We start from the raw sequence: 12648 nt of genomic DNA on the forward strand, positions 1-12648 counted from the left end.
CAAGAGGATAATCTCTCACATCGGGAAGACGTCCTAAAGCACTTAATCGCTTAAGTGAAATTTGACCTCACTAATCCATGATTTTATCTTTGTAGTCTGCAGCTAGGTAATTGAGACAGCAATTCCCCCATTTGCTTGTAAGCAAATGACTATTTTCAGGTACAGTCCAGCGCTTGTATTCAGTATTTAAAGGAGAATTCTGAAGCTTTTGTCTGTCGTTAATGCATTGTGCCCTACCAGCAACTTCCATGTGCCAAGCTTGATTCAACTATAAGTTCATCAAAGCCATTTACTAGAAATTGCACTGACTAAAACATGTTTGAATTATTTGTATTGTTTGAAACACCTATAAGTTACAAACTGATGGATTAATGCAATTCATACTTAACAGCTGGAGGAAAGTGAAAGGAAAATCATAATGTAACTGAAGTGGCTTGTAAGCTAATTGTTACTTTTTGATTTGTATCCACATCCTTGTTTTTTTATTATTATTTGTTCTTCTAATGCATATTCAGTTCCAATGTCCAGAATGTACATATTAAATTAGCTTGCCTTGTAGCTAAATACATTATTCTGTTAAGATATGGTTATGTATGAAATCCCTTTCACCCTCCCCTCAAATAAAAGTCCCAGCCATACCTTTAGTGCAGAAGGGACCATCATACGCAGTTTGCCTGCAGTCACATGAATAGCCGTTGTACTTCTCCACACATTTCCCTCCATTCCGACAGTACATGCCATAACTGGTACAGTGTCCGGAGCAGCCTGGCTTCACTCCTGGAGTAATCTTTGCTCTCTCTTCAAGGTCAAGAGTTACACCATTCATCCGCAAGAAACGGATACAACCAAGATACCCCCTCTGACCTCCAGCAGCTCCTGCGAAGATGTGATATTAAATGGTAAGAGACGAAGATTAAATATGAAAGTTATTTATTTCATGCAGATGGATTTTGGCCACCCCAATTAGATCACCCTTCAGACACCAATATTAAGCAACTAAACGCTCTGAGACACTATCCTGCGTGAGGGCCACTATATAAATGCAAGTTGTTGTAAGCAAAAGTAGGGTGTAAGGTGTAACTTACCAAATAAAACTACTTTCAACTCAGGATCACAAAATGGCAGTACTAGGATCTTAGTGGAGTAGAGCACTTACTTGGAGAGGGTAGTATTAAGGAATGCTTTAAGGAACCCTGCAAATTTTACCCTAATACTGTATCGCAAAAGTTAAATGTGTGATAACACAAAATTCCTCTACTGTTTGCCAAGACAGAACTTTTCCAAGAAAACACGATAAAACTATCCCACGGACTCTATCTGTGTATAACCTACTGTCGTGTATTGTAAAGGAACCACCTGTCATGTGGTTCAGGTGCTATTATGAACGCTACAGTGCATTAGTTCCTTGAGACACATTCCAAAGTGTATTATTTGACATACAGATGAAACGTGTTGTTTGTGGGTTTTTGTATTCTACTTCCAGCAAGTGGCTTTATGCTGCAGGTGTTGTGACAGCACTCAGCAATAAGCTCCTGTGATTAATTATCATGATTACTGTGGCATGTGGTTTGAACGAAAGTAATATAGGGTCTTCTCTCATTGCATGTTACAGGAGAATAACACACTCAGTGTATAGTGAGCTATAATGATGTTTAATTCTTCCTCATATGAATGGTGCATTGTGAAGATTATATTTTCTGGAAATTCAAAGAGTTGAACTGGTGACATTGGATTCTACTACGGCATATTTGCAGATCGTCTCTTCAATCTATTCCCCTCTAATATATGTAGTCAGCCCAACCAGAAAGATCCATTAAATTGGAGCTTATTGTAATGCGAGATTCATTCATTTACAAAAGTCGATCAAATTTTTAACCAATTAAAGTTTGCATTGCTTAACAGTTCACACTATTTAAATTACTTTTCCATCCAACTTATTATACCCATTCACATTTACTTAAGTGAAACCATAATTGGTCACATTCTATTCACAATTACTGTAGTTTGTTGATTGACACGATTTAAGCCTTTATTCAACCTTACAGAGAAGTTAATTTCTCCAGCAACTTTAGTAGTTTGCAAGCAATATTATTTATTGAATATTATTATTATTATTATTTATTGAATAAATAATTGATTAAATAATAAATTATTATCTAATCTCTCCCCTTCAAGAAAATGATCTGTTTTTCTATTTTTGCTACCTAGGTGAATAACTTCACACTTCCCCATATTAAATTCCATCTGCCACCTACTCGCCCACTCCCCTGGCCTATCTATATCCCATTGCAATCTTTTTGCATCATCCTCAGAGCTTAATCTCCCACCTAGTTTAGTGTCATCCGCGAATTTGGATACGTTACATTCAATGTCCTCGTCTAGATCATTGATGTAAATTGTAAATAGCTGAGGCGCAAGCACTGATCCTTGTGGCAATCCACTAGTCACTCCACTAGTTCAGGTCAGGGACTGGACCCGTTTTAAAAACACAGCTTAATGCTATAGTGGGAGGATGGTAGGTTAGAGTTCTGCAACAATGAGATCAGATGAAATAAAGGATCTTCTTCATGAAGTGCTTTGAGATGTCTCAATGAGGTGATAAAGTGCTATATCGAACGCAAGGATTATTATCCAAATCAATCTTGTGATTTCTGTGTCTTTTTTTTACTCAGGGTACTTTCAGCGTGAATAGGTGAACTAACATTGTAACCAAATATATTGGTGTTTTCATAATGCTACTTTTGCATAAATACTTGAAGAAGCAGAAGAAAAACAGTTAAAGGGATAGTAAAAGGCAACGGAACAGAAATGAATAGATATCGCAGGTAGGGCAGATAGTTCTAGCACAGCACAATGGGTCAACTTTGGCTTCAATACTACAGACTGTGAAGCTGAAATTTAACTTTTTCTTAGATTGTCTTAAAATTTAAGAGAACATGTAGAGTTGTGGAAAATTCATTTCAGGCAGTTCAGTTCCAAGGAGATCCCACTTACCTCCAAGGAGGATAGTCACACATTAGGAGATTGTTTGGACCATTGAGCTGGTGCCTGAGCTATCTACCCTACTGGTGATATCTTCTCATTCCCATTACATTGTCCTTTGTCTATCCCTTTTACTATTATTCTTGTTCTTGTTCTTCTTCTGCTTCTTCAAGTATTTTTTAAATTTCCTGGTAACAGCCTGACTCAGTTGGTAGCAGTCTCATCTCTGGCTCAGAAAGCTGTAGATTCAAATCCCATTTCCAGGACCCAGAGCTTATGGTTCAGGCTGACACTCCAATGCAATGCTGAGGGAATGTTGTATTGGAGTTGCTGTCCATCAAATGAGATTTTAAACCTGGTTAAGGTTAAATCTGCCTGATAAGGTCTTTAGGGTCCACTGTAAAGCAGTATTGATAAGGTGGATATTAAAGAATTAATGCCACAATTTGAAAAGAGAAGGGAGTTTCTCCTGATGCCTTGGCCAAAAGTTATTTAAATTGTTCATTCACTTTCTAGCTGTTTATGGGACATTGCTGTGCACAATATGGCAACCACATTTGCAACAAAAACATCTTGCATTTATATAGTGCCCTTTATAGGGTTAATATCTCGGAGCACTTTTACCATTTGCCTACTAATACACTTTCCTGAAAACTTTGTGAAGAGCTTTCTTGATGTGATAAGGCACTGAATCAAATGTAAAGATTATTCGTACTCGATTCACACACAAGTGAACTCTGAAACTTTCAATAAGACGATCAAATGAGGTAGCACCTTTCTATCTGAGACGATTAAAATCAGACATGACACACACCTGAACTTTTCTCTGGCTCATCTTTCAAGATACAAACACAAAGTAATGCATGTGAGACACATACCCAATTGACATTATGTGAAGTGGTCTCAGGTAAGAAAAGGATTAGATCCAAGCACAATCAAAGTGGACATTCCTGTCAGCTCTTCAGACCTTTGCTGAACTGCGTAAGATGAGAGCACAGTCATACTTATCAATTCATTTGACAGTCAATCCTTACGTTTGCAGCTGAAGCCAAAGATCAGGAAAAGAGTGAGCATTCAAATTCTATGGATGATAACTGACAGGCAGATTAAACTGAATCATTAGATGACACTGGATGAAAAGCAATCAAGCCTACAGTTTCTGCAACCTTTAATCCTTTGACTCCTTAACTGAGAAAGACCAAACTTGAATTTAGAATAATCTTGGCTAAGTATTTTGATTGAGCATTGTAATGATTTTTCCCTGCTTAATCCAGATATTTGGAACAGCATCTCTGGGAAAGCTCATTGTGGGCTGAGAACACTGACCATGTGCATATTGATGCTTCATTACATTTAGTTTCAGGGTTTGAAGCGCAATTGACACTCTGATTGTCTCATTGTCTGATTGATTTGATGTATCTAATTATTCAGAGTTTGTTGAATCAGTGTTTTCCTAGAAATTCCAATTATTCTGAATCATTCCTCACCTTTCCTATGATTTCAGGGTACTTACTGTTGATCAATTGCTAAAACCAATCACTCCAAACCACTAACTGACACTCTGTTGATATTGCCTGTAACAAACAAATCCCAAACTGCTGCAGTATCCACAACTAACATGAGCTACCAGTAAAGAAAGTCAATATAATTTTCAATTGCCATTTTTCAGTAATTGAGGCCAATTTTATGGTGCAACCCTGCAGTGAAGCATAAAATTAATAGTAAACCTAACATACATTTTCTTCGTCTTTAGCTTTCTCCCATAGAACCATAGCAAAGTGCCCCCCGCCCCCACCACTGTTTTTCTGTTTTGATAACCCATCCAAAGATCTATCTCTTTGACTGAACTCTGAACCACATCCCCCACAACCTTTATTTGCAGGATGGACTGAATGGCCATTCATTCTGGCTCTTTGAGCAATCCATTCTGTTTCATTTACATGTCTTTTCTCTACTCCTCTTCAAATTATTCATTTTTAGATGTTTATCTACTTGTAGTTAACATCGATGCTGCCTCTACCACTGTTCTCAGCAGGGCATTGATGATAATGTTCATGTGCCATCTCCCTGCCCAATCAACTAGTCAACTATGTCTTGCTGCAGTTTCTTACAATTTTCTTCACTATCAGCTACAATTTTAACACTCCCTATTTATGTGTCATCAGCAAACTTGTGCTAATTCTATGGCAATGGAGTCGGCTGGTTTTCTCCGTGAAATGATGTCACAATCATATACAGTCACAGTATATCCTGTGAAGTGCGTTGAGGTGTCTCGACGATGTGATTAAGGTGCTATGTCAAATGCAAGGATGATGATCACAGGATCGCTGATGTGGAAGCGCTAATCGGCAGCTGCTCTTGATCAAGCTCCACTATTAGCCATTCGCAAATATTGACTCCTGTTGCAACCCAAGGTGCATAGTGCAGACCTGCGGGAACGTCATTCTATGAACAGATTTTGTAGAGGTGGAATTTCAGCAGGATAATGATTTGTACTTATACAGTGCCTTTTATCTGGGAAAAATATCTCAAAGCATTTCACAAAGACAGAGTGGGAACTAAGTGGGTGGGGGAGGTGTAAGATGGCTGAAGGTTCAGTCAAAGAGATAGTAAAATGTCACATCTCATGCATAATATAGCTGTTTGAGTAGTTACTTTTTACAATCTGATCAATATTTTACTGCACTTCAGGAAGGTCCCTAAATGCTTCAAACACATTTCCTGTGACTACTTCATTTTGGAAAAAAAAACCTTGAACAAATAGTGATTCCTTACCGACATAGAGCTGGCTGTAGAGTTCCAGTCTGGTGTGACCTTGGGTTGGTGCCTTTCTGAAGTCCCTGCGCAGCTGATCTACTTGAAGGCTTGCCTCCTTTACATTGCGTTCAGCATTCACTCGATGCCACTGGTCATCATTCAAAGGGTTTGGAGATCTCACTGTAAGTTCCACTGGGCCATTACCCACATCAAAAGAAAAGGTCACCTCGGTAGGTGCTGAAAATAAAATAGTTATCATTCAATTAATAACATGCCAAAACTGAATGCAATAGACCAGTACATTAATCCGTCTTTTGAACGTTAAACCAAGGTCCGGTGGGCCTGTTCAGGTGAATATATACTCGAAAAGAAAAGAGTTTCTCCCAGGTGCCCTGCCCAACAATCGCCCTGCATAAAACTGGTCATTCACTTCATGGTCGTTTGAAGGACATTGTTATTCACAAATAGGCTGCCGCGTTCAAAAACATACAAAATACCATCAATGTGGATCCTGTAAAGCGTCTTTTGCCATTCTCCCGACATGGAGGCGCTATGTCAAATGCAAGGATTATTATTATCAATACTTGATTTGATACAGTGCTTTATCATGTCAAAATATCAAACTCTTTATAAAAAAAAGTTTTGCTTTGAAGTGCAATGCAGACAAACAGAACAGCTAATTTACCCCACCAACTTTTCACAAATAATGAGATGAATCGTAATGTATTTGCTGTTTGGAGGGAATATTAACATCCACTGGGAGAATTTCTGGCTCTTCTTCAAAGCACAGTAGTGCTATGGAATTGCTATAGAAATTCAAACTGTTGGAATAATCCAGACCTTGCTTTAAGATCTCAGCCAAAGGTTAACAATAATGCAGCACTCTCTCAGTACTGCACTGCAGTCTCAGTCTAGATTAGGAACTCATATTGGAAGAATCTCACCCACAGCCTTCTAGCCTGGAGCTTAGAGTACCAGATGTGAGAGTCCCACAAGTGGATCTTAACTATTATGATGAACAGCTATGCCAATGATCAATTAAGCTGTTTGGAAGGTCAGCTATGACAATTATCAGTGAAACAATATAACTATACCTAAAGTTTCCTGTTTCTAAGCTTTATGCTGAATTTCCAGATGTCATTGCATCCTTAATTTTTTTCTGACTCAACATGACTTCAAACGAAAGCTCATCTTCCAGATAAAATTAAATTGTTGTGAAGACCATGGATTATTTTAATTCCAACATTTTGGCACAGGATACCAGAAGACAGATGGACAGGATCATAGTTTTATTTCTCTTCCCAAAGGGAAAGTAGCAATTACAATGCTAGGCTGAATGATAAACATTTCAGAAGTAATCTGCTAACTGTCCTCATTCCAAGTAAAATAAATGGAGAAAAAGGCAAAGAAGTGTGATTTGTTGATCTGGCTTTTATTAACCCACATCTGGAATAGAAATATACAACAGCATTTATTTTCTAAATAATAATAATCATTGCATTTGGCATAGAGCACCTTTCATGTTGGGGGAACATCCCAAAGCCCTTCACAGGACATACTGTAAAGTGTAATAATTGTTTTTTCGGCAAATGCAGAAGCAAAATTGCACAGAACAATGCCTCACAAACATCCATCACACGAATCACCAATTTTATTTGGGGATAGTTGGCCAGGACACCAGGAGAAACTCCCTTCTCTCTCTGATAGTGCCATGGGATCTTTAATGTCAGTTTGAACAAGCAGAAGGAGCCCCGGTTTAACTTCTCATCCGAAGTACGGCACCTCCAACAATGCAGCACATCCCTAGCACTCCTTTGGAGTGTCAGTTTAGACTATACTAGCTCTACCCATTGCAGCTACACTTGCAATTAAAGGATCCAATATGGAATGTAGATTTCAGTGTACCACTCACAAACTGTTTAACATGCCAAAAACACTGTGTGTACACCTTAAGCAAAACTGCCATACATGTGTGATGAGCTTGTTTAGGTTGTAGCTCATCAACTATAGGAGACCCCTCCCAAAAATATGCCCACGGCACTCCCCTATGCAAGAGCTTTCCAATGAGGTTTAAATCAGGTGTCTACGTCAATCAGTTATTGCGTTCTTGGCAGACACACACACAGACATTTTGTCTTCATTAGTATATAAGTGAATTCTAGGTCCTGATGTAGAGCTTGAACCCACAACCATAATTGAGACATTAGACTCAGAGGCGAGAATGCTACCAACCGAGCTAGGCTGACACATATTCACATTCTTCTACTTAAATATGACTTTTAAAAACAATCCAGGAGCCAAGGCAATCCAATAACTCTATCACATTTGATTGATTTGCTTGGCTGTAACCACAATTTTTTTTTACTTTGAATTATAATAAAGTGCAGAGCAAGGTGATACAATTTGGGTTTCTGGTTAAGTAGAACTCATAGCAATACAACAACAACAACAACAACAACAAGATTCCATTTATAAAGCGCCTTTCACGTCAGGAGGACGTCCCAAGGCGCTGCACAGTTGGGTCATGACCCGAGCAGGGGGGAAATGGTCAGGGTGAGGGGAGGGAAGGGAGGGAGCGAGGAGGGGGGAAATGGTCAGGGTGAGGGGAGGGAAGGGAGGGAGCGAGGAGGGGGAAGAGAGTCGAGAGGGGAGCTGAAGGCTCGGTCAAAGAGAAAATAGAATAGAAACTAGAATATAAAATGTAGGACTTCAAAATGCTAGATCCTAATAACCAAATCACATGGCAGATGTGAAAATAATTAGACTTTTACATAGTCTGATGAATATGTTGGCCTGGCTCTTGTTGGGACTTAAGGTCATAACTTAGGTTAACATTTTAATGAAGTTTCTGAGCTTCTGTCTTCTTACAGCTGGGTTCTGATTTTGGAAATCTATTTAATTATCTGATTTCACTATTGAACGTGATCATTGGAATAGATCTGATGTTGTTTCTCAGAGGAATCCAAAACTGGTTTGAATGATGCACCACACTTCTCAGAAGTACTGAGTTATAGCTTTAAAAAGATTGAGAAAAAGAAGATTCTCTGCTCACTAATGGGTGATACTTGTCCAGTTTATTGTTGTTTAGTATCAAGATGTTTAAAGTTGAAGAAATACAAAGTTTTCAAAGGTTGACAGTTTATCTGAAGCCTGAAAGCCCAATAATTCAGATGCTAGATATTCCAAGCGCTGAGTCCTTTATTGGAGAATGGGGTTAAATGATTTATTAATTCCTTGGAGTGCTTAGGTGTTGGTTTTTCCCTCAGATTATCCATATTGTTAAATGTAATTTCTGGAACATCTGTACCACTCTTTACATTTCCTGAATACTTGCTCCAAATTAACAAGGTGATCTAAAGTACAACTGTTTCAAAATGATGTGTTTTGTTAGATAACACTGCACAGTGTGTTAAGCTGCAGTAAAAGAAGACGCATTGATCTAGTGCCATACCACAATGAGGTCTGTGGCTGAGATGTTGCTACATTTAATCAAACACTTCACCACTTCAAAACATAGTCTTCATTGAATAATAATCGTTGCATTGGATATAATGCCTATCTTGTCGAAATGTCTCCACCACTTCACAGGTAATTACTGTCAAATGCAGTGACAACAACAACTTGCATTTATATAGTGCCCTTCACTCCGGACGGTGTTTCGGAGCGCTTTACGGAGTGATGTATTTGTCTACAAATGTGGCAGTAATTGTAGCACTTAGTAGTCTCGCTCAAAACTGCACAGCCATCAGCTAAATGAACAAATGATCTTGAGAGTTGTTGCTCATGAGAAACTCCTTTCACTTTTTGAATAGTGCCATAGGATTGTTATCACCCACCTGAACAGGCAGACACGACCTTGGTTTAACACCTCAGTCAATACAGTGATCCACTGGTACTGACCAGACTATGAGCTCAAAATTCCAAAGCTTGAACCCATAATCTTCCCGCACAGGCGAGAATTCTACCAATTGAACTAAATTGCTATTTCAGACCAACTGAAGGGCAAACTAACTACAATATGAATTAGTGGAAGAGACGATACTCTTTTTCAGTAATGCTACCAATGGTATGTAATCCATTAAAGTAAAACTAAATCGTATTTTGTTTGTCTGGAGAGGCTATGGGAGCTCTTTAAATGTTATTGCATCTCCATCCATGGATGTACACTCCACCTTACTAAGCCAGTCAGGAAGTTTGGCGTCTTGTTTGACCCACAACTATCCTTTCTACCACACATCTATGCCATGACCAGCTCTGCCTTCCCCCACCTTGGCAACATCGCCCGGCTCAGCCACTGTCTCACACCACAGGCTGTTGAAACCCTCATATATGCTTTCATTACATCAAGGCTTGACTATACAAATTTGTTGCTTGTCGGCCTCCCCAAATCTTCCCTCCATAGGCTGCAGATCATCCACATCTCTGCAGCCCATGTCCTTTCCCGCACCAGGCTGTACCTCTGTGACCTCCTAACCCCCTACCATCCTGCTCGCTCCCTCTGCTCAGCAGGGTCCAGCCTGTTTCACGTCCCCTGCCTCACTCAACCCACTATTGGTCGGCGGACCTTCTGCCACTCTGCCCCACCCCCTGGAACTCCATCCTGTAGTCTCTCCCTCTCCCTTGCCTCCTTCAAGACCCATCTCAAGACCTGCCTTTTCGACCGTGAATTTGATCACCTTGCTTCCCCCCCTCCACCCTCCCCAATCCTGACCCACAACTCGGGTCTGCAACTCGGACTGTCCAAAGCTTTGGGACGTTCTCCTGACGTGAAAGGCGCTATACAAATGTTATTTTGTTGTTGTTGTATTCTACACAGGTAATTAAATGTACACTCATGTTAATAATCTTGTGCTATCCTTACTTACAGGACAACACACAAGAGAACAGACTAAATCAAACCTGATAAAGCCAGTTCCTTGATGTTATCAATGCATAGAAAGCAAAAAGAACTTCTCATAACTTCATCTGTCGCATTAACCTAGATAAAGTACATCAGCAATCTAATTATTAGAGTCCTACAGGCATTGCTGTGGCAGGAACATTATTTCTGTGCTGGAGTGTCAACGGTGTTAAGGCTCTAAAGTAAGTTTATTGTTTATATCATTATAAGGACTGTAAACATAGTTAAATATATATTGCAAACTTCTAATTTTGGCATGTGTCAAAGTTGCCAAGTGTAATTTGAGCTTTGGTTAAAATAGATTTTCTGAGGATCTAACTCATGACGTGAAGAACATGAAATATCACACGTTGTAACAAGCTACTCTGCAATATATAGCTCGCATGCACTGGTTTTCAGACTGGACTTGAAAAAGGGAAGAGTGGGGGCAAGGCAAAGGGATTGAGGGAGAGTGTTCCACAATTTTAGAGCGCAGTGGCTGAAAGTGCGACCTCCAATTGTGGAGCAGAGGGTGCGAGGGACGAGCAGGAGGCCAGTGCCAGTTGAGCAGAGTCGCTGGGTGGTGTATTGGGGAGTGAGGAGGTCGGAGAGGTAGGGAGGTGCCAGGGAGTGAATGGATTGGAACACGAGTGTGAGGATCTTGAAGTCAATCCGTTCGATGATGGGGAGCCAATGGAGCCTGGCAGGAGCTGAGCCTGAGATACACGTGCACGTAAAGGATCATAGAAATTGAAGGACCAAAGGAAACCATTCAGTCCATCATGCTGGAACTACACTATCTTGCACCTGGCCCTATCTCTCTGACTAGATATAGACTCAGGAATTCCAGCAGAATCCAGCAGGTTGCTGCTGCCATTCCACATAAGCGCTGTGTGTAGCAAATGCTGCTGACATCACTTCATGAAGGAAGTTAAATCAGTGACACTTCCTGACTATAGTATTCACATGCAGTGTTAAAAAAGGGACGTCATTGTCACGTACTGTTTATAGCATGCATACACATCATGAAGCAATTGACATTAGCAACACTTCCTGTGTATAGCACATGATAATATATAATAATAATCCTTGCATTTGATAAATTACCTAAGTTATATCCATCTTATTGTATGCACATGTTCTATACTTCACGGGGGAAATGTGGTCTGATGTATATTGTAGAATGGCTGCACGGGGGCGGGGGGTGGGGTTAAGAAAGAAGAAGAATATAAAATGATCAGAGGACAAATGAACATGCAGCACTTCATAATAATACGAATAATAATCCTTGCATTTGATATAACATCTTAACGCATCTTCGAGACGCCTCAAAGCGCTTCACAGAATATACTGTAAAGTGAATTGACTATATATTTGTGGGCAAAACTCGGCAGCCAATTGCGCACAGCAGTGTCCTACAAATAGTCATGAGTTGAAGACCAATTTTATTATTACGTTTTCTTGAGGAATTATTATTAGGCCTGTGGAGTAAAAAAACTTGCCCAAAGTTTCGCCCTGCTGGGAATCGAAACCAGGTCTCTCGCTTGCAAGGCCAGTGCTCTAACCACTGAGCTACAGGAATCCACGTGAACAGCGTGCACTGTGTACAAAGTGACATCAGCGGTAAATTGGCAAAGATCATGATTATTATTTACTGAGGTCTAATTTCTTAACAGGAATCCTTTAGAAAGGAACTAATGAAGAATCCTCTCTCCATACCAAATCCGGGTAGACAGCAAACCATAGATCATGAACCTGGATTCCAATACAACAGTATGTGTACATGTCAGAGATAGGTCACCTTTTGACAGGTGCTGTGTACATTAATAATAATACTAATAATAATCCTTGCATTTGATATAGTGTCTCAAAGCGCTTCACAGAATATACTGTAAAGTGAATTGACTGTATATTTTGTGGGCGAAACGCAGCAGCCAATTGCACACAGCAGTGTCCCACAAACAGTGGTGGATTGAGTGAACATTTTATTTTTTTGAAGTAATTATTATTTCTGGAAAAGCGATCCATCA

General features: G+C 39.7%; 1 protein-coding gene across 2 annotated transcripts in view; it reads right to left on the bottom strand.

The window, feature by feature from the left end:
* LOC103187001 (contactin associated protein 2) overlaps positions 1-12648 on the bottom strand; it is an 855622-nt gene that overhangs the window by 97159 nt on the left and 745815 nt on the right. For both annotated transcript variants that reach the window (XM_042331730.1, XM_042331729.1), the window contains 2 exons: positions 5758-5976; positions 640-876 (listed from right to left, as the gene is read on the bottom strand). In XM_042331730.1, the coding sequence (XP_042187664.1) occupies positions 640-876; positions 5758-5976 (456 nt within the window). The remainder of the gene's footprint in view (positions 1-639; positions 877-5757; positions 5977-12648) is intronic.

This window comes from Callorhinchus milii, unplaced genomic scaffold, assembly GCF_018977255.1.
Source record: "Callorhinchus milii isolate IMCB2004 unplaced genomic scaffold, IMCB_Cmil_1.0 Scaffold2, whole genome shotgun sequence".
In the NCBI taxonomy this organism is placed as follows: domain Eukaryota; kingdom Metazoa; phylum Chordata; class Chondrichthyes; order Chimaeriformes; family Callorhinchidae; genus Callorhinchus; species Callorhinchus milii.